At 50.6% G+C, this 19,325-nt stretch overlaps 7 protein-coding genes and 2 non-coding genes across 9 annotated transcripts; 4 read left to right on the top strand and 5 right to left on the bottom strand.

The window, feature by feature from the left end:
- TRNAS-AGA lies at nt 1-81 on the bottom strand. The gene has a single exon. It is a non-coding gene; the product is annotated as a tRNA-Ser (tRNA).
- A 56-nt stretch (nt 82-137) lies between these two features.
- On the bottom strand, nt 138-2,709 carry LOC9659021 (probable protein phosphatase 2C 33). The gene is made up of 6 exons (XM_002986418.2): nt 2,297-2,709; nt 1,730-2,169; nt 1,329-1,661; nt 1,150-1,267; nt 849-1,072; nt 138-782 (listed from the first exon to the last, which is right to left on the bottom strand). Exons 2-6 carry the CDS (start codon nt 1,964-1,966, stop codon nt 288-290), a joined length of 1,407 nt encoding a protein of 468 aa, XP_002986464.1. The 5' UTR covers nt 1,967-2,169; nt 2,297-2,709; the 3' UTR covers nt 138-287.
- Nucleotides 2,710-2,819: 110 nt separating this feature from the next.
- On the top strand, nt 2,820-5,731 carry LOC9658716 (phosphoinositide phospholipase C 6). The gene is made up of 10 exons (XM_024660426.1): nt 2,820-3,278; nt 3,371-3,561; nt 3,680-3,815; nt 3,958-4,095; nt 4,151-4,512; nt 4,563-4,809; nt 4,859-4,930; nt 4,993-5,101; nt 5,164-5,383; nt 5,438-5,731. Exons 1-9 carry the CDS (start codon nt 3,024-3,026, stop codon nt 5,346-5,348), a joined length of 1,695 nt encoding a protein of 564 aa, XP_024516194.1. The 5' UTR covers nt 2,820-3,023; the 3' UTR covers nt 5,349-5,383; nt 5,438-5,731.
- A 1,379-nt stretch (nt 5,732-7,110) lies between these two features.
- Nucleotides 7,111-10,409, bottom strand: LOC9659020 (heat shock 70 kDa protein 14). The gene is made up of 9 exons (XM_002986416.2): nt 9,131-10,409; nt 8,850-9,071; nt 8,704-8,799; nt 8,475-8,651; nt 8,216-8,413; nt 8,017-8,163; nt 7,799-7,948; nt 7,600-7,730; nt 7,111-7,538 (listed from the first exon to the last, which is right to left on the bottom strand). Exons 1-9 carry the CDS (start codon nt 10,298-10,300, stop codon nt 7,328-7,330), a joined length of 2,502 nt encoding a protein of 833 aa, XP_002986462.2. The 5' UTR covers nt 10,301-10,409; the 3' UTR covers nt 7,111-7,327.
- Nucleotides 10,313-12,266, bottom strand: LOC112340998 (pentatricopeptide repeat-containing protein At4g02750-like). The gene is made up of 2 exons (XM_024660350.1): nt 10,681-12,266; nt 10,313-10,577 (listed from the first exon to the last, which is right to left on the bottom strand). The coding sequence occupies exons 1-2, from the start codon at nt 12,264-12,266 to the stop codon at nt 10,313-10,315; spliced, it is 1,851 nt and encodes a 616-aa protein (XP_024516118.1).
- Nucleotides 12,267-12,524: 258 nt separating this feature from the next.
- On the bottom strand, nt 12,525-12,598 carry TRNAI-GAU. Its single transcript has one exon. It is a non-coding gene; the product is annotated as a tRNA-Ile (tRNA).
- Nucleotides 12,599-12,602: 4 nt separating this feature from the next.
- LOC9659019 (dynein assembly factor with WDR repeat domains 1) lies at nt 12,603-14,738 on the top strand. Its single transcript, XM_002986495.2, has 4 exons — nt 12,603-13,683; nt 13,744-13,854; nt 13,916-14,292; nt 14,340-14,738. Exons 1-4 carry the CDS (start codon nt 12,763-12,765, stop codon nt 14,476-14,478), a joined length of 1,548 nt encoding a protein of 515 aa, XP_002986541.2. The 5' UTR covers nt 12,603-12,762; the 3' UTR covers nt 14,479-14,738.
- Nucleotides 14,739-14,927: 189 nt separating this feature from the next.
- LOC112340997 (mitogen-activated protein kinase 4-like) lies at nt 14,928-15,896 on the top strand. Its single transcript, XM_024660349.1, has one exon. The coding sequence runs from the start codon at nt 14,928-14,930 to the stop codon at nt 15,894-15,896; it is 969 nt and encodes a 322-aa protein (XP_024516117.1).
- Nucleotides 15,897-16,251: 355 nt separating this feature from the next.
- LOC9659018 (cationic amino acid transporter 2, vacuolar) lies at nt 16,252-19,264 on the top strand. The gene is made up of 14 exons (XM_024660329.1): nt 16,252-16,634; nt 16,690-16,891; nt 16,947-17,031; nt 17,108-17,248; nt 17,310-17,428; nt 17,482-17,578; nt 17,636-17,808; nt 17,877-17,943; nt 17,996-18,154; nt 18,212-18,542; nt 18,605-18,713; nt 18,770-18,882; nt 18,956-19,031; nt 19,087-19,264. The coding sequence occupies exons 1-14, from the start codon at nt 16,427-16,429 to the stop codon at nt 19,196-19,198; spliced, it is 1,992 nt and encodes a 663-aa protein (XP_024516097.1). The 5' UTR covers nt 16,252-16,426; the 3' UTR covers nt 19,199-19,264.
- Nucleotides 19,265-19,325: the final 61 nt, after the last annotated feature.

Genomic DNA, 19,325 nt, shown 5'->3' with positions numbered 1-19,325 from the left:
CGTGGACGGCAGGATTCGAACCTGCGCGGGCAAGCCCACATGATTTCTAGTCATGCCCGATAACCACTCTGGCACATCCACATTAGCATTAGTTTAACTTAGCATCTAATCAAGTTTCAAAGATATGGATAACAGGATTCGAACTTGCATAACTTAACCGCTTAATAGAATAATATAACCTTAATTCAAATTTGTTCCCATTTCCAAGCACCATATCGCATAATCCTGTGCTTGGATTGAAGCTCCAAGATTATAGGAATGGTCTCTTTGATCCCCTGCTACTTTCTTCAACGCCTCCTCTTGGAGCCACCGAGCCTCTTGTCCCCCAGCAAAAACCTCGGCAAACTTAGCAGCGAGTTCACCCTGGTGATGCCTTCAAGAGCCGACCACTCCGACTTGGATGACTCTTCCTCGCCGGTTTTACTCGTCGCATCGTCTCTTGAATCTTTCTCGTCTCCTGTCACTGCTGCCACTGCTGGAGCTTCTTTTGATCCTTCTTCGTCACTGGAGCCTTTTGACACTGTGATGCCGGCAAAGCTGCGAGCTGAGCTAAGACTTGCTGTTGATATCGTCTTGTTCTCGTTGTCTCCATTCGAGGCCTGAGAAACCGTGACGGTGTCCAAGAACAGACACACCGCCGCACAGTCGTCGATCTTGGAGGTTGGATACTTGAGCATCCACGCGTGGACGGCCGCCTCTACAAGAGTCCTCGCTGCAGTGCTTCTTGTCGGGTGTGAAGATATGATGTTGACGACTTCCTCGTTGCTAAGAACATCCCACACCTGTTGGCGAAGGAAGAAAAAGAAAGCACAGTAAGTGATAATAATCACTACTATCACTGCGCTTACCCCGTCTGTCGCTAGCACAACGAATTTGTCTCGGTCACTCAGTCGGCGGTAGTATACCTCTGGAACAGCGATCACGCCGAAGTCTTTCAAGCAAAAGTCTCCAAACGCTCTGGCCATTGCGAGGCCAGGAGAGTTCTCGTGCGGCAGCCACACCCGATGAACTTCCGGCTCGTCATGGAGAGCAAAAACTCGACCTTTGCATTGACGGATTCTCTCGGCCTCCTCTGATAGAACAAGTCAAAGTTGACGCTTGAGCAGAATCTTGGCAAAAGTAAAGGTGATATCGATCGAGACAACTTACTGGGAAGATTCGGCTTCAGATCCACTGTCAAAGGCACTGCTGAGAAGGAGCCGTCCTCAGCAGTAGTTCCTAGAATGGCTCGCGAGTCTCCAACATTTCCAATGAAGAGATCCTGGCCCTGAAATAAAAACCATTGTTTTCTTCACTTGTTCGAGCACTAAAAAACGGGCATTGCGCACCTGTTTGAGCACAGTCACAGCTGTCGTCCCGCTACAGAAGCAGTCGATGGATGGATGAACTTGAAGCTCACGGTCCATAACTTTGAATGCCTTCAAGTGCAAATCCTTCCAGGTGCAGAACAAATCGTACTCAGCAGCGGCTTCATCACCTTCTTCGTCGTTTCTCTTCGACGGGATCTTGATCTCGTCGTTCTTCGCACATTCGGACTCTTGCCAGTTAAGAACCAGCTTGAGTGGAAGTGAATCGCGGACTCTGCGAGCCACTAGATGCCCATACGGTCCATGCCCGTCAAAGACACCACAAAATGCGGTGTCCTCTCTTGAAGCAAAGCTCTGCCAAGGAAACACTCAAAGTTAGAACACTCAAGGATCACAGAGCAAAACAAGCTAGACGATCTTACCTCCCAAGCGATCATGGCATCTTGGTTCACCCCCTTCCTCCCTTGCTGCGAGAAGAGGCAGCACGAATTACTTGATCCGTTTGTACACAATCTTCCCGGGAAACAAGCCAGCTGCTGATCGTTCTTGGCCTCTACAGCAAGAACTTCTTTTGCTTCCCTCTTCAAGGTCTTCCGGGAAGATCTACTAGGAGCACCATTCTGCTGCGCTCCTCTCTCGCTGGACAAGCAGGATCCCATTGCTAGCGAGAAGCAGCAGCAGCAAATCCTATAGATCGAAGAAGAAAACCAGCACCTTAGCAGTAGTAGAAGTATCCAGCCATGGAATCGATTCGAAAGGATGGACAAGTCCTCTTTCTTCCTGCTTTTGTGATCTCAGCTCGTAAAAGTCCCCTTTGACTTTTATCCGGACCACCAGTACCTAGTATGCAAAAAACTCGAGCCTGGAAAAAAAAAAAGAACTATGAAACAAAGATCACACCACTGGACTAGTGCCTATTCTCTCTAGCTACGTTGAAAAAACAAAGCAAAAGAAAAGAGAACCCGTAGAAACCAGGATATGGATCTCACCTCGAGAGAGCTTTTGTCACTCCCCCGCACCGCTATCTCATGAATGGAACGAAAGAAGCGAGCCGCGCATCAATGCAGGACCTACTAGTACCGCGCACCGCTGGAAATCAATGCGTGGCACCCCGCACCCTGTGATTCCTCCGCTGGCCGCTTGTTCTTTTCCACTGTGCTGCCGATCATCGTGATCTCACACCCCTGCTGCTGGAGCACACTGCCGGAGAGAGGCGCGCGCTCCAGCGCCTGCCGCATTGATCGCCGCGGCATTGCGTCGCCATCGCCAGGAGCTGGGATCTGCGAGCCCTAAACGCTGGAGTCGAAGAGAGGAGCCCTAGAAGGAGAAGGCCTTGTTTGCTCCAGCCAGAGAGGCGCTTGTAAGGACAGCCTTGTACTATGGTGCCACTAACGCCATTAGTGTGAAAGGGAGAGACTGGAACGTGTGTAATCTTATATTCCTGGCATCGAAATAGCATATCCCTGTTCATGTAATATTCGTAGAATATGCCACCAGGGTTTTGCCCTTTTACTTCCTCGGGATAGATTAATCCCTCTTTCTTCCTCTTCTAGCTCGCCATCGATCAACGTCCTCGTGTTTCACAGTGATCGGAGGCTGCGTTGCCCTAGCCGGCGCCGGCGAGCGCGTCGCGATTCCCTCCAGGTAAAGCGAATGTGATTCGCGTCGCGGCAGTCAATCGAGCGATATTACGAGAGAAATCCAGCGGCAGGGACAATGAAGGGAAATCTCCAGCCGCCAGAGCTCGTGAGGGAGATGTTTGATGAGGCTGCCGGCGGGGGCACGGTCATAAATGCCGCTGGAATGGCGCGTTTCTTGGAGAGATTTCAAGGCTGTGACCCGAGCTTGAGCCAGAGCACAGCGTCCGAGATTATGTCTAGGCTGGCGCCGCAGGGCCTGGATCTCACGAGCTTCATCCACAAATTTCTCCTCGATCCAGCACTCAATGCTGCAATGCTTGGCACGAAGAAGGTAAGAAAGACTTCGTCCTACATAGCATAGCTTCCTTTTTTTTTCCTGCGTTCTATCAGTATATGCTAAAGTCAAGGTGATTTGATTCGCAGCCAAGCCACGACATGACTGCTCCACTCTCACATTATTACATCCATACAAGCCACAACTCGTACCTCAAAGGAAACCAGCTCACCTCCAAATCGTGCTCGTCGCCCATTGTCTTGGCGCTGCAAAATGGCTGCCGTGTCATCGAGTTGGACTGCTGGGAGCACAAAGGCAAGGTTATGGTCTTCCATGGCGGGTAAACTCTTTTCTTTCGTTCTTTCTTTCCTGGAAGTGTGATTTGCTTTGTGCTTTTGGTATGAGTTTGGTATGCCTTTGATTGATTGCTCGAGGCAATTCTGAATGCCGTGTTGCAGCACGCTGACGAGGGCTGTTCCATTCGATGTCTGCGTAGCGTCTATAAAGGAGCACGCTTTTGTAGCGTCGGAATACCCAGTGATTGTCACTATTGAAAATCATTTGCCACCGGCTTTACAACAGGAAGCGGCCAAGGTTTCTCTGACAAGCCACTTTTTTTTTCTTCTGCTTCTTCAATGCTTATAGTTTGTGTTTTGTTTTTCTCTCAAGTATTTCCTTTTACTTCTTCTTTTCTGGCTCTGCACTGTGATTATTCTAATGGATAGGATAAATGCAGATACTTCGAGAGCTCGTTGGCGATGCATTGTATATACCGGCTTCTGAGACGCCCCCGACAGAGTTTCTGTCACCCTGGGAGCTCAGGAAAAAGATAATCATCTCGGACAAGCCTCCAAAGGAGCATTTAGCCAAGCAGGTAACTTCAGTTCGCATTTTTTCAAATGCATCTTATATCGCCTACCTTGGAATAGGTTGCCCGGGATCCAGAGGGCGCTGTGGAAGCTATTACTCCAAATCATCGACACAGCGGCTCAGAGAGCAGCTTCTCAAGCAGTTCATCGGATGAAGAAGAAGATAGAAAACATCGCGGCAAGCGTAATGTTACGAAAGCTGCGGAAGCAATGGCTGCCGCCAGTTTGCACGAGGAACATCCTGAAGTTCCCAAAATCCCGGAGCTACAGCACTTGCTGTACATCTACTGCGCCAAACCGTCGGAGATGAAGGAAGCTCCTGTCAATGGCGAACTTGTCTCCACCAGCACTGCAATCATGGCCAACATGAGCGAGCCCCAGCTAAAGAAATCAGTGCTCTCGAATCCATTTTCTCTCATCCAGTTTGGTGTTCTTATATTGTTTTGCAAGTTTTCTAACTCCATACTTTCAGGTACACAAAGAACAACTTGGGCCGAATGTACCCGTTCGGCCTCCGCTTTGATTCCTCGAATGCGGATCCAATGCTTGCTTGGAGTCATGGATTTCAGTTGGCCGCGTTAAACTTGCAAGGAAAAGACCGTCCGTGCTGGGTTGCTCGAGGTTTCTTCCTTGGAAACGGAGGCTGCGGCTACATCAAAAAACCCGACTGCTTTCTCAGCGACGTCCCACACGACAGCAACGTCAAATCTACACTCAAGGTTCGCAAAACCGGCCAGTAGCTCCGATTTCATGTCGCTGTACATGCAGGTGAGAGTCTTGACAGGCACCGACTGGCACAAGCGATTCGATCTCTTCTCCAAACCAGATTTCTACGTAAAGGTGAGCAGTTTTTCTTTCTCTCTCTTTCCAGTACTGGAAACTCTTTTTCAACATGGGTGTAGGTTGCGGTGCATGGAGTTGCGGCCGACAAGCTGAAAAAGAGGACCAAAGTCGCGCACAAGACGCATCATCCAAACTGGGAAACCGAGGTGTTCGAGTTCCCGCTAACAGGTAAGTAAAGCTCTGGACCGATGGTTTCATTCCCTTGAATCGTTTGGTTTCGTTTCTTCCAGTCCCGGAGATCGCCGTGCTGCGATTCGAGGTGTGGGAGCACGATCGAATGCGGAGAGACGATTTCGTGGGGCAAGCTTGCATCCCCGTCCCGGAGCTGGAGCAAGGAATTCGCGTTGTGCCACTCCACTCCAAGCGGGGCGAGCCAAGGAGCTCCAAGCTCCTCTGCCACTTTCACCACCAGTAGAGGTGAAAGATTCAAACGTGAGAGCATATCCAGAGGTATCGTTTTTAGGGTTTTTGGGTTTTGACGTGGGTTGACGCGCTCTGTTCCAGGAAATTCACGTGCATGGTCTGAAATGCGACCCACCCGACTCTTTTTCACCACCTGTAAGATAAGAACACGGTTTCTCAAATAGGCGGCCAGCTTGATCCAGCCAACCCCACAGGCAAAACTGTTTTTTTTTTTTTTCTGTGTTTTGTTGACCATCTTATTGACTTTTTGTTTTCTATGGTTTTGGTCGTTGTTCGATTGATCCGTTACTTTTACTCCTTTTTTTTTTCTGTGGTTTTGGATGATCGATCATGATCTGTAACTTTACAACTCTTTAATATAGCAAAGAGAAGATATTTGAGGGGTTGCCCAATCTTTTCCATCAATGTGTCCAATGCGAGATGCTTTGGAAGCTGCCGAGGTCGCTGCCCTTCCACGCGCTGCCACTGGCTTTGCCGCAAAGATTCGCCACCAGCAAATCGTCCATGCTCGATCTCTTGGCTAGAGTGGAAGAACTCTGCTCTGGGAAAGTGGAAGTCTTTGGAACGTTGGTGTTCTTGAGCGGATTTCCGTACGGGAACTTGACAACGCCATCTTTGATCACAACCACACTCTTGAGATTTGAATCGGTCCGAGCCCTGGCTTCCTCCTCCTCTCTAAGATCCTTGAGACTCAGCTCGCCGAGATCTTTGAGATTCCAGCTGGAGGAAGAAGAATTGGAAGAGCTCGCGCTCAAGGATCCTGAGATAAAGGAGCTATCGGATTCTTCTTCTTCTTCTTGATCACCGGCTGTAGCAGCCGCAATTGGGTGATCGCACGGCAATTCATCCTCGATCCGGTCGTGGTGGAGCAGCAGCATCAGCACCAATCGCCCATTCTTCCTCACCGAGTGGAACATGAGCTGCCGCGGCACCCTCACCTCCTGGAGAAGAAACCGGCCCTTCCTCCGGATGGGGCGGAGCCCCCAGCGCGGCATGCAATACGGGAATCGCGAGTAGGAGCAGTCCCCGGCCAGGATCGTGAGCGGCGGAGGGAAGATCTTGGCCGCGCCCGATTCGCTCGACGATTCGCACGACGAGCACAAATCCTCATCGCCCAAGAGATTCCGACCTGCATTAGCGCCGGAATGCCGCCGCTGGAGCTGCAACTGCTCGCTGGGATCCATCGTCTCGCTACCTCGCACTCGATCGATCAAACTTTTTTTCTTTTACAAAACAACCGTGGGGCTATTAATATGGTGTAGAAAACGCGCGTGGCGCCGCGATACCCGTTAGATGACGCTAGGACGCGCCGCAGCCGTTGGATGGCCGCTTGACAGAGGCGCCCTAATTTAGCAGGCTTTATTCCATTTTTAGTTGCGGAGGTGGCGAGTGACGTGGCTAGTGTGATCCAAGAGCCACGTTCCTTCTAGAACAAGAAATATACCTCGAGGATGGAGAAATTGCAAAACGCCCGCTTTGACTCAAAATCTGGCATTTGGACCAAGAAATTTCTGATCGTTTAGTTCGTGGAAGTCGTGATGTTTTGACTGAATTGCTATAGTGATGTTCTCCTATTCTTCTACAACTGCTGGTTTTGACTTGATATTTTCCTATTTTTCCTAAGTGTTTAGTACGTACTTTTCGTAGCTTAAATGAATCAAAACTACTTACGTAAAAATAAGGACGCCTCTCTTTTGCCCGGAATCACACACCCGGGGTAAAATCTCTTTTTAATTTTTCTTTCTCATTTCCTATGGAAAAATATATCTTTCCTAAGTGTATAGTACGTGGAAGTTTGTAGCTAAACCCACTTTAAAATGAATCAAAACTACTTACGTAAAAAAAAAAGGACGCCTCTCTTTCGCCCATAATCACACACCCGGGGTAAAATCTCTTTTTTCTTTTTCTTTCTCAGCTAATGCTCTTCCCTCTTGGCTTATCACGTACTGTAAGGTGGTACGGAAGTCATAGTCACTCGCTTTGGCTGCCTTCCTGCTCCGGATGATTGTGATCAGTGTCCATGGGATCAGCGGCGCCGCCCGCGTCCTCGGCTTGTGGAGCACCGCCGGCTGCTTGCTCCGCCTTGCTCTCCTTGTTCTCCGCCGCGGACTTGGCTTCCGCCGCTGGCGCCGCCGCCTTTGGAGGCGCCGGCTTTGGTTTCGTCATTATCGGCTTGCAAAACCTGTAAAAACATCCAAAACAAGTCAAGTCACTCTGCAAGTGGAAAACAAGAACGACCATACCGGTCCAAAACTTCGGCCTTCTTTTTGATGTCCGCCGATAACAATACCGGGTTCACAGACCGAGCGAGACCGTCTTGCTGATGCTTCTTGTCTCGCAACCATTCCTCCGCCTTGTTACACTCCACAACCACCTGCATTGGAAAGCACGAGTTGATAATCACCTCGACCGCCAGCTTCTCGGATGTCTAAATCTTCTTACCTTTTCTTTCTCCACCGGGTCGATGTGATCAAACTTCGGGTCCTTGGAAAGAGCTGCCTCTCGGAAGCTGTTGATGCAGTATAGCAACGTGTTGACAGATGGAGCGCGGTTCTCCTCTTCTCTCTGCCGTTCTTCTATGGGATCCCCGAGCTGGAATAGAAAAGAGTTGGAATAGAAAAAAGTTGGAAGGTGTTTTAAAGCTAGCAGCTGGGTATTACCTTTTTCAGCTCAGCGAGCTTTGCAACGTAGACGCTCTTGATTTCGTCCTCGCCTTCCTCGTACAGCCAGTCCTCTGTTTGCTGGAGCTTTGCTGTTAGCTCCTCCTTCTCGAAATCCGTGACATAGTCATGCAGCTTCTCGTAGAGCTGAAAAGAAGCAGCAGCCATTAAAATTACAAACCACATACGAGATGCAAACCTTGTTCCGCATGTCATAGACGTAGGCTTCCACTGCATTCTTTCTGTCTTTGGTTTCTTCCATGACTCTATCCTGAAGGGCATACTCGTACTCCTTCTCCACGGCTTTCTGGAGCTCCGCTGGAGGCAATCCACAGGGAACCGTCTCCGTAACCGGGACATCCGTCCGTTTCGTCTTCTTCTTCTTAACAGGCTCGGCCTGCAAGATGTGCCACCATAGTACGTAAACAACATGCGAAAGAGAACGACACCACCCATACCTTCTGAGTTTCAACTGGTTCCTCCATTGGAGGTGCTCCATTGTCAGTACCCTCCGCACTTTCCACTTTAGCATCGCCTTCTTCCATAGGAACATCACCCTTGTCGTCCTCTTTATCCGTCTCCATCGCAGTCGGTTCCTTCGTAACCGGAACTTCGACCTCCTCTTCCTCCACCATCTGGAACAAGCACTAAGGTAAAACCAGACCAGCAAACAATGTCAAGACTTACTGTAGCAGACTCCACGGAAACTATGCCATGAAGATTTAGGCGGATCTTAACCTTGATTTTCGCTTTCTCGGACCTAGTAGGTGTGAATGGCCCAATCTACAGAAAAACATTCAGTCTCTAAACAAGATAAGAGCCGAGAAGCTTACCGTGAATGTACTGATTTTAGGACCAACACCAGCCGGCAGCTCGCTCGTATCCGCATACATGACGTCAATAGCAAATGTCCCAGATCTGAAAAAAGTCAGCATCTTGGTGCTTGGGATGAGATTTCCCTTCACAAAGACAATGCTGTTGGGATTGTCATCTTCAGACTCCGGTGCAGGGCCCTTCCAAGAGAGCGCTATTGGAAAAGGGAACGAGTCTTGCACCTGTATAGACGTCAACGTATTAGAAAAACATACTCAAAAGCAGCCAAAGAAAAACAGACCTCAAAATCTCGGACTTTGAATGTTGGACTGAGCATCGCGCATTGCAGAGCGCATCCCCTGGCTATACACTCGCTGGCGTTGAGTGTCCGACCGGGCTCCTTATTAAAAAACGAAGCCAGGATGCGTAGAATGGCCGGGATCCTGGAACCAGACCCCACAACTTCCACCGAGTTGATCTTTTCCAGCGGTATCTTCGACTCCACTAGCGCCTTCTCCAGCGGCGACTTGAATCTGTTCAGCAATGGCGCCGCCAGCTGCTCAAAGTCCTCCCGCTTGATCATCCCCTTGACGTCCTTCTCGTCCATGAGGCACTCGATGCTGATGGGAGCAACCGCGTTGGCACTGAGAATCTTCTTCACCTTCTCACACGCACCCCTGAGTCTGAGGCTAGCTTTCGGGTTGGATCTCACGTCGATCTTATACTCCTCCTTGAAAGTCGACGCAAAGTGAATGTAGAGAAGCTCGTCGAAGTCTCGGCCTCCGAGGGAGGCATCGAAGCCAGTCCCAAGAATTTTGAGCTGACCCTTTTTGAAAGCCACGATGCAGACCTGGGTGCTAGCATGGCCAACGTCGACGAAGGCTACGTGAACTGGATCGCCCTCTGGCAGATCGGTCTTGTAAATCCCATAAGCCAGCGCTGTCGCGGTGGTCTCGTGCATGAGTCGCAAAGGATGAAGCCCAGCGATGGATGCCGCATCGAGGTAAGCTCGTCGTTGCAAATCCGAAAAGTAGACCGGGATCCCAATGACACAGTCGACGACATGGGTCCCCAGATTCGTCTCGGCGATGGTCTTGAGATTGGAGAGAACCATGCCGAGAATCTGTGTCGGCGTGAAGGCTTTCACCTCTCCGAGGTAGCGGACATGGATCAGGCAGGTCCCATCGGCGGCCTCGGTCACATTAAAGGGCAGGAGCTGCAAATCCTTCTGGACCTCGGGGTCGGCAAATCTCCTCCCAATCAGCCTCTTGATCTGCGACACTGTGTTCCTAGGGTTCATTGTAGCCGATGCCGCGGCCGCCGTGCCAAGAAACCGCTGCTTCTCACTGAAGGACACCATCGCCGGCGTCTCGCGCTTGGATTCATCGTTGAGCACCACATCAATCCCGCGCTGCCGGGCTACTCCCACGATGCAGTTCTCGTTGCCGACATCTAGCCCTACTACGCTCATCCTCGCGGAGTTTTACCTCGCAATCCGAGAGAGGAGCTCTAGATCTGGACGCTGCGCCTCGCGGCCGGAGCTGGATGGAAAAATCCCTAATCGCGCTTCACCTCCTCGCCAAAAAGAGACCGGTTTAAGCTCTCCAGCCGTCGGATGCCGGCATCCGACGGCCACCAATGAGTATGCCGTGTGGCGTATGGAAAGTTCCAGAAAGAGCCTTCTAGAATATTCTTCTAGGGCAAGACGGCCTAGAAACAGAGCCGAATATGCCGCGTGTCCGTCAGCCCTAGATTTTGCTTGACAACGTGGCAAATAGAGCACACATCCAATCGATACCGGACACGTGTCAAAGCTCGGGTTTCTTGTAGATATTCGCGAGCATCACATACGTGGCGGCCCTCTCGGGGTTTAGATCGCCGATCTTCTTGGCGACGATCTTGGCTCGCTCCACATCGCCGTGAACCCTACACGACGCTAGCAGCGCCATCCACGCGATCGAATCGGCCGGGAAGGGCATGCTCTCGATCAGCTCCTCGGCCTCCTCGAAGCGCTTCAATCGCCCTAGAAGATCCACCACGCAGCGGTAGTGCTCCACCAGCGGCACCAGCTCAAAATCCTCGATCATCGACCGGAAGAACGATGCTGCGTCGCCAATCTTCCCCGATTGGCAGCACCCGCTGAGGATCTCCACGAATGTGATCTCGCTGGGCTTCAATCCCTCGAGATTGAGCGTCCCAAAGAGCTCGAATGCCAAGCGGTAGTGGCCATTTTGGGCATACGCTTGGATCATGGACGACCACGTCACGGAATCTCGTTGCTTCATTTGATCAAACAGCGCCTTTGCCTCGCAGATATTACCCGCCTGGCAATACGCCTGGACCATGGCGTTCCACGTCACCAGGTTCTTCTTGGAGAGGCTGTCAAACAGGCGCCTCGCCTTCGCCAGCTCGCCCTTCTCCGCGTAGGCCGAGAGAAGGATATTCCACGACACGGCGTTGGGCGTGGGCATAGATTCCAGCGCCATCTCCGCGGCGATTAGGTCACCGCTGCTAATGTGGGCAGTGATCATCGTGTTCCAGCACACTTGGTCCTTTTGTGGAATGATCGCAAATAATCTCTTAGCCTCATCAAAATCCCTATTCTGGGCATATGCGGCGATCATAGCCGTGCACGATACCACATCCCAGTAGGGCATTTTATTTAGAGTTAGTCGCGCAGAGTCAAGCTCCGATGAGTCAACGTATGCCTGGATCATAGCGTTCCACGACACGACCTCTCGCCGCGGCATCGAGTTAAAGAGGTCAATCGCTTGAGACTTTTGCCTATTCGAGGCATATGCCGAGAGCATCCCAGTCCAAGATACCACATGCCAATGAGGCATCTTATCGAACATCATTTTAGATTCCGCCAAACAGTGGCCCTCCGCGTAGCTCGCGATCATCGCGTTCCACGTTAGAACGTTTCGAACCGGCGATCGATCGAAAGTGGCCTTTGCCTCGTGTGGATGCCCATTCCGGGCATATGCTGTGATCATAGCCGTCCACGAGATAACGTCCGTGCCGGGCATATTCGCGAAGAGATGCTTGGCCTCGTAGAGGAGTTTGCTCTGGGCATATGCCGTGATCAACGAGTTCCAGGCGACTAACGTCCACTGCGGCATTAAATCGAGGCCGTTCCTTGCCTCTTGCGTATGCCCATTCTGGGCATATGCTGCGATGAGGATATTCCACGAGAAATGGTTAGGGTTTTGGGTGGCGTCAAAGACGTTCCGTGCGTCATCGACGCGGCCGCATTTGCCGTACATGTCGATGAGGAGATTCCGGAGATAGGTCGATCTTCCCAGCGGCGAGCGATCGATTTGGTCGTGGAGGAGCTTGCCGCGCGACAGATCTTTGAGCTTGGCGCACGAATTGATGAGCTCCGCGAGGTGGGGGACGTCCTGCTCGATCACAGCCTTCTCCAGTTGCCTCGCCATTGATGTAGTCGTCAAGACGCGGCCATTGCCGAGGAAATTCTAGCCAGATTCCGTGAAATTGGGGCCGATCAGCCATATTCTCTCATGAATTGCGTCTGCCCAAGCTCTAGATCGGCCACATTCCTTGCCTAAAAATGTTTCTGGAGATCTAGATCTGCCACATTTGCCCCAATCCTTGCCAAAAAACCATTTTTTGAGAGTATGAGCAAAGATCTTGGCGGCGGAGGAGGAAGAAAATGGATGAAAAGGAGTGTTGTGTGGCCCACGCAAGTCTCGAACTTGCGACCTTGGCGTTATCAACACCACGCTCTAACCTACTGAGCTAGTAGGCCACCTGTCTCTAGGGTTCTTCGCCCTTGCGTCGGGGGAGGGCGCTACTATTAGCGCGTGAATCCTCTCTCTTAGCTCCCTCGCATGTCTTAGGGCCAAAGCGGGAGCGATTGATCGATCGATCGATCGGTAGGTGGGATCCAATGTAGGCCTCGCGCGATCGATCATGGGGCTCACCTGCAAGATTTGCTTCGAGAGCGCCTTCTCGGCCGTGCAGCGAGCTCAGATCACGCAATGTGGCCATGTCTTCTGCCAGCCATGCGCCACGATCTGGTTCCGGAACGAGGCGGCGTGCCCGGTGTGCCGGGCTTTCGTCGGAGAAATCTCGGCCCTGATCTCACTCTACGATCAAGACGCCGGCGTCCAGGTATCGTCGCTGGAGACTAGCTTGGAGAAGAGCGAGGAGTGTGGTAGTAGCAGCGGTGGCAGTAGCAGCAGGCAAAGGGGCAGTGACAGGAACAAGGAAAATCACGGTGGTGAGAAGAATGTAGGCGAGGAAGACGATGTTTTGGTGAAATTCGTGCTGGGCAAGGTGGCCGAGCGATGGCAGCAAGTGATGGTGGAGCGAGCCAAGCTCAAAGTCCAGGTAGCCGAGCTCGAGAGAGTGAATCAAAAACTCCAGGGGCAAGTCCATAGCTTGCATGACGAGAACAAAGTTTTGAAGCACGCTCTTGGGATGAGGCTAAGGTTGTCTCAGGCACCATCGTGGGGATTTGAGAGCGAAGCTGTGGAGACTGGGTTTGGAGCAGCACGGCCTCCACGAAAAGTCGAAGAGAATCTAACCGCGACGAGCTGGGACGTTGCTCGAAAGTTTCTCGTGCACTCGGCTCCGGTGCATGGGATTGCCGTGAATCCCTCGGGGAATTTAGTAGCGACGGCCTCTTGGGATCACTTTTGCCGGATCTATGATACGGACTTGGAGAAGGAGGTCGGTGTGCTTTCTGGACATATGCTGGGCCTGTATGCCGTGAAGTTTTCTCCCGTAAGAAGAGATCTCGTAGCAACGGTGAGCTCGGATCAGACATGCCGGCTTTGGAGCTTAGACAGTGGAGAATGCATTAGCGTTCTCGAAGGTCACAAAGACGAGGTCAGTCTTTTCTCTTTCTTCCATCTTTCCCTTTGTATTTGCTCATGTTCGCACTCGCAGGTGAATGGATTGTCATTCAAACGAGGAACTAACTTACTAGCTACAGCTTCTGACGATACCACTTGTATCATATGGGATGCCGAAAGAGGAGTTGCGGTGACCGCTTTGAAGGTAAATTTCCACACAAAGCTCGTCGAATTTTGTTCATTCTTCGTCCTTCTCTTGCTCACAGGGTCATCGCAACACGGTCTATGGAGTTTGCTTCCAGCCATGCGGCCATTTGATTGCAACCTCTTCCTTCGATTACACAGCCAAGCTCTGGGACGCCAGGTGCAGCAAAGACGTGCAGACAATTCGTGGCCATGTTGAGGACGTCATTGGTGTAGACATCGATGACTCGGGATGGCTGCTAGCCACTGGAAGTGATGACAAGTCGTGCAGGATATGGGACTTGAGAATGTGTTCTCCGCTAGCGGTGTTGCAAGAGCATTCCGGGGAGGTGAAGCGCGTCGCGTTCTCTCCATACGGCAGATTGCTCGCGACCACCTCTGGTGATACGACAGTCCGGCTGTATGACACTGCCACTTTCGAGTGTCTTCACATCCTGAGGTAAGGAGTCCGAGCTTTGAGCTTTTGAACTAACCGAGTGATTCCAGCGCTCATAGCGATCATGTTTTCGACGTTGCCTGGTCTCCCACGGCGGATTTTCTCGTCACTGCCAGCCACGATCGGCTGTGGAAAGTGTGGAGGCCAAGAACAGCCGGCTTCTCGCACGAACAGGTATTGAGATTGTAACACCTTTTTCCTGACAACCTTTTAGTGTATAAAAAGCAAAGATCTTAATCCAAGAACAGAACATTCTAGGAAAACAGCAAAGCTCTGGATTGGAGAAATTTAGCTAAAACTATACGATTTCAAGTTTTCAGACTTGCAAAGTCTCAGGAAGCATGACTAGGAACTCGTTGGGTGCAAGCCGGTGCTGCATGCAAAGAAAGTTGATATTAGAAACAAGTTTCACGAAGACAAGGGCAAAATGTAGCTCATACTTCGCCACCCTACTCTTGAAATGAAAAGCCCTAAAAAGATATGTTTTTCTATATTGAGGTTGTGATCCTATGAAGAACCCTAAAAAGATATGTTTTGCTATATTGAGGTGGTGATCCTTTTGCTTGGTAGCCTTTAAGTGTATAAAAGAGATCCTCATTTTTTTTTCCCATAGGGTTTTCCCATTTTTCTTTCAGACAATGTGGATCCGGACGAGGACCAGGGCTGAAGCTGTGGAGATGGAGAGGGAAAAGAAACGACGCAAACTTGTGCATCATGGGAAAGGTGAAGACGCGATCAAGCCCAGCACTTTGGAGCGACGCTACGAGTTGGGGGCTCTCCTGGGCTGTGGAAGCGGCGGTGTGGTTTTCAAGGCTACGAGGAGGAGCGATGGCCAAGAGTTCGCAATCAAGACCGTGAGTGGCGGCGGCTCCAAAGAGGTGCGTCTGATGCTCAAGGCCGGGGACAGGGTGAACGACGGTGTCATGAAGGTCAAGGACCTTCATTACGATGAGAAACGCGGCGAAGGTGGTAACCCTAAGACCCACATCGTCATGGAACTGCGCGCCTGCAGCCTCGACCTGGGTGTGAAGTTCGCGGAGCCAACCACGGCGAGGATGTTCTTTACGGTCGCCAAGGGCCTCCGGGAGATCCATAGAAACGGGGTCATCCACTGCGATATCAAGCCCGCCAACATTCTCCTCAGCCGGGAGCTCGACGCAAAGTTGGCGGACTTTGGCCTGGCTTGCGACGCGCACAGGCCGTGGGAGATGGATTTTGTTGGAACCCCCGGCTTCATGGCTCCCGAGGTTATGTTTGAGGGGATCTACACGCCGGCGGCGGATGTCTGGAGCTTGGGCATGACGCTGCGGTACGCCTTGCTCGGGAAGCTGCGCCATTTGAGCAGCGATGTCGATGCGACGCCGTTTGTGGACGTGATGAGAGAGATGGTGGAGAAAAGGGAGACGTATTTCCTGGACTGCGATGAGATTGAGCTCGCGAATTTGTCCATCGAAGTGATTGATCTTCTGCACAGGATGTTAGCGTTTGATCCGGAAGAGCGTATCACTATGGATGAGGTTGTTTGCCATCCTTGGTTTCATATCCATGAGGAATGGTGTGATCTGGATCTGCACAAAACTCTATTGTATCAACAATCGAAAAAATGAGTGATGTTCTTTTACTATTTGAAATATAGTTTCTTATGGCAATATTAAGCAAAATGAGTTAAATGGTTAACAAAAGTTTGGTAGCTAGATCTTCCAACGCCAACTTGGAGTGTCTCTTGAAGCATCGAAACATCATATATATCTCTCGGATCGATCAGTATCGAAACCCCACTCCCCCCAAAAAAAAATCTCGCTCCAATTTTCTTCTCGAGCAAACCAATCAAGAACACACGACACGAAACACACTGGATCTTTTACATTGTCTCGTTGCACGCGTGTTGACAAGGGAAGTTCCAGGACAAAAATTTTGTCCTTGTTAATATCGTGTGGACTGGGCGCCCCCCTTTGTTTTTTTAGGGTTCTTGGGTCCTTCCGTTGAGCAGCTGCGCGGGCGCTGTGCAATGCTGACGCCGATCTGATGGTCCCGCCCCGGAATCTCACGCCTCTGAGCTGCCGGTAGTGAGATTCTTGCCGCTTCACGTTTTCCACGCCTTGGCGGTCTATGGGATCCGGAGCTAGGTTTCGATAGAATGCAAGAGGGGAAGAAGATCGGCGGTGGGAGCGGCGAGACGATGGAGGCGGATTCAGCAGCGATCGACATCCCTTTCTTGGTCAGCGGCAGGAAGCGTGTGGGATTCTCCACTCTCACGCGGCGCAAGCATTCCAATGCGCAGCAGCATCGCAAGGGGAGCCCCCAGCTCGTCAAGCATCTCAAAATCTGGGAGCTCCTGGCTGTAGGTGGGTGACTGCGTGTGAATTTTCGCGATCTGGGTTGATCTTGAGAGATTTGCAGGGATTGGAGCTACAATCGGCGCTGGAGTCTATGTTTTGGTTGGAACTGTGGCGCGAGACAAGGCAGGTCCTTCGCTATCAGCTTCGTTCCTCATCGCTGGAGTTGCCGCGGCTCTCTCGGCGTTTTGTTATGCAGAGCTCGCGAGTAGATGCCCCTCTGCTGGAAGCGCCTACCACTACGCTTATCTATGCGTTGGAGAAGGGTACGTTCTCCTCTTCCGGCATGATACAAGGGAGAAAATCTTTTCGTTTGATCAGGATCGCTTGGATCATTGGATGGGCTCTCATTTTGGAGTACACGGTCGGGGGAGCTGCTGTGGCTAGAGGCATTTCTCCAAATCTGGTAGGAGTTTTTCACGCTCTCTTTTTATTTTCTCGTTTTTTTCTTTCGGAAAAAGAAATTATTGAGCTTCTCTCAGGCCATATTTTTTGGAGGTTCTGCCAACTTACCTGGCTGGCTGTCACGCAGACTAATCCCCGGGACGAGCATCGTCTGTGATCCTTGCGCTCTTCTACTTGTGGCCGCTGTAACTTGCCTTCTATCCACCGGTATACGAGAGGTATCGGTTCTTTCGATTGATCGCAGCTACTGAAGTTCTAACTTTTACATCGTGTTGGTAGAGTGCATTCGTCCAGACGGTGATGACTGCTGTCAACTGTTCTGTTCTTCTGTTTGTTATAGTGGTGGGTTCTTGGCTTGGTTTTCGAAATGGCTGGCCTGGCTACAATCTCGCCGGCGGGTGAGTCTATCTTTCGTTGTTCTATTGTGACAGATACTGATTTTGAGATGCAGATACATGCCATTTGGCGTCAGTGGTCTTCTCAGTGGCGCGGCGACTGTATTTTTTGCGTTTATTGGCTTTGATGCTGTTGCAAGTACCGCTGAAGAGGTGAGGTTCGTATCTTTGATGTTTGCAGTAGTGATGTGCTGCTATTCTGTGTGACAGGTAAAACATCCGCAGCGGGATCTTCCTATCGGCATTGGCCTGTCGCTCTTCATTTGCGGCAGCATATATATCGTGGTATCCGCTGTTATGGTGGGGATAGTACCTTACTACGAAATGGATCTTGACACTCCCATGTCCACCGCCTTCATGAAAAATGGGTTGCACTGGGCAATGTAAGACTTTGTGCTTTGATTTCTTCTTCGTGTACACAATGACGTAATTGTGATTGTGATGTTGCCAGGTATGCTGTTGCAGCTGGTGCCGTAGCAGCATTGTCTACGGCTCTTTTGGGAGCTCTACTTCCACAAGTAAAGCGTAAGTATCACTATAATATTTGCTCACTCTTTTCTTTCCCTGCAGCCAAGAATTTTAATGGCCATGTCCCGCGACGGTCTTCTTCCACCTTTATTCTCCAAAGTGAACAAGGCTACTTCAGTTCCTGTATACAGCACAGTTGTGACAGGGTTCGCGGCCGGCTGCATGGCATTTCTCTTGAACGTCGACGAGCTTTCCGGAATGGTTAGTAATTTTCTTGGGAGTGACGAGCTTTTGATTGACTGACCCGTTGTAAAACAGGTAAGCGTTGGCACGCTGATGGCCTTCTCGATCGTGGCCGTGTCGATATTGATTCTTCGGTACGTTCCCCCCATTGAGCCTCTGGTACTTTCAGCGGCTCCCACCCAGGAAGTTCCCTTTGTTAAAAAGAAGTCGGGCATTCCAGTTCATCTTAAGAAGGAAGAGCACGCTTCTCCGATTCTATCTATTTTCTCAGAATCATCTATACCAGAAGTGGACGACGATGCGACCTCTCTCAGTAGCAGCTCTTCTTCCAATGATTTGACGATGGAAGACGACAGCGCGCTTCAATCGGGGATGCCATCTTCATCTCGACTTGGTCTCGACGACGGTGAGACCATCTGTCCCTTTCCTATTGACGAGCATGAAACTAACACCTTTCGAGCATTCCAGAAAAAGAAAAGGAGGAACGCAGACGAAGATACGCTGCTTGTGGAATCTCTGGTGTTTGCATTGGAGTGGTGCTGTTGAGCATCGCGACAAGCGCAGCTTTATTACCCAGGTACTGTCTTCCATGCCTTGCGTTTATTCGTGCAAGCTTTTAACACAACGCTGTAGCTGGCTGTGCTGGATTATGGGAGTGATTGGAACTTCCATGTTGCTCGTTGGAAGCGCCATTCTCTTGCTCATCGATCAGGACGAGGGCCGTCACCAATTTGGACAATCAGGAGGTACGCAAAACTTTTCTTCCATTCCTTCGCTTGCATTTCGACGTAACGATTAAGTGCTGCTTGTTCCTACCAGGATTTCACTGTCCTGGGGTTCCTGTTCTTCCTATCATGTGTATAATGGTTAACGTGTATTTGTTGGCGAACCTTGGGTAAGCTCGTTGATACTTGTAATAATATTTTCTATGGTGGTTCTGGGATTTGCAGGAGCGCCACTTGGCTCAGAGTTTCGGCATGGCTCGTCATTGGCGTATTCGTGTACAGCTTTTACGGTATCCACCACAGCTCCTTGTCTAAGGATTTACATACAATCATGTAAATAACGAATGGGATTTTATATCCAAGGTTCAAATATGTTTGACCTTAGTCATTAATCTGGTCATCAGTTCGATTCCTGCCAATAACATTCTTTCCTCAAGCAGAATCCAATGAAAATAAGATAAAAG

The sequence above is a fragment of the Selaginella moellendorffii genome, unplaced genomic scaffold (assembly GCF_000143415.4).
Source record: "Selaginella moellendorffii unplaced genomic scaffold, v1.0 SELMOscaffold_74, whole genome shotgun sequence".
NCBI lineage: Eukaryota > Viridiplantae > Streptophyta > Lycopodiopsida > Selaginellales > Selaginellaceae > Selaginella > Selaginella moellendorffii.
The sequence above is the reverse complement of the archived record's forward strand: the minus strand, read 5'-3'. Positions and strand labels throughout refer to the sequence as shown.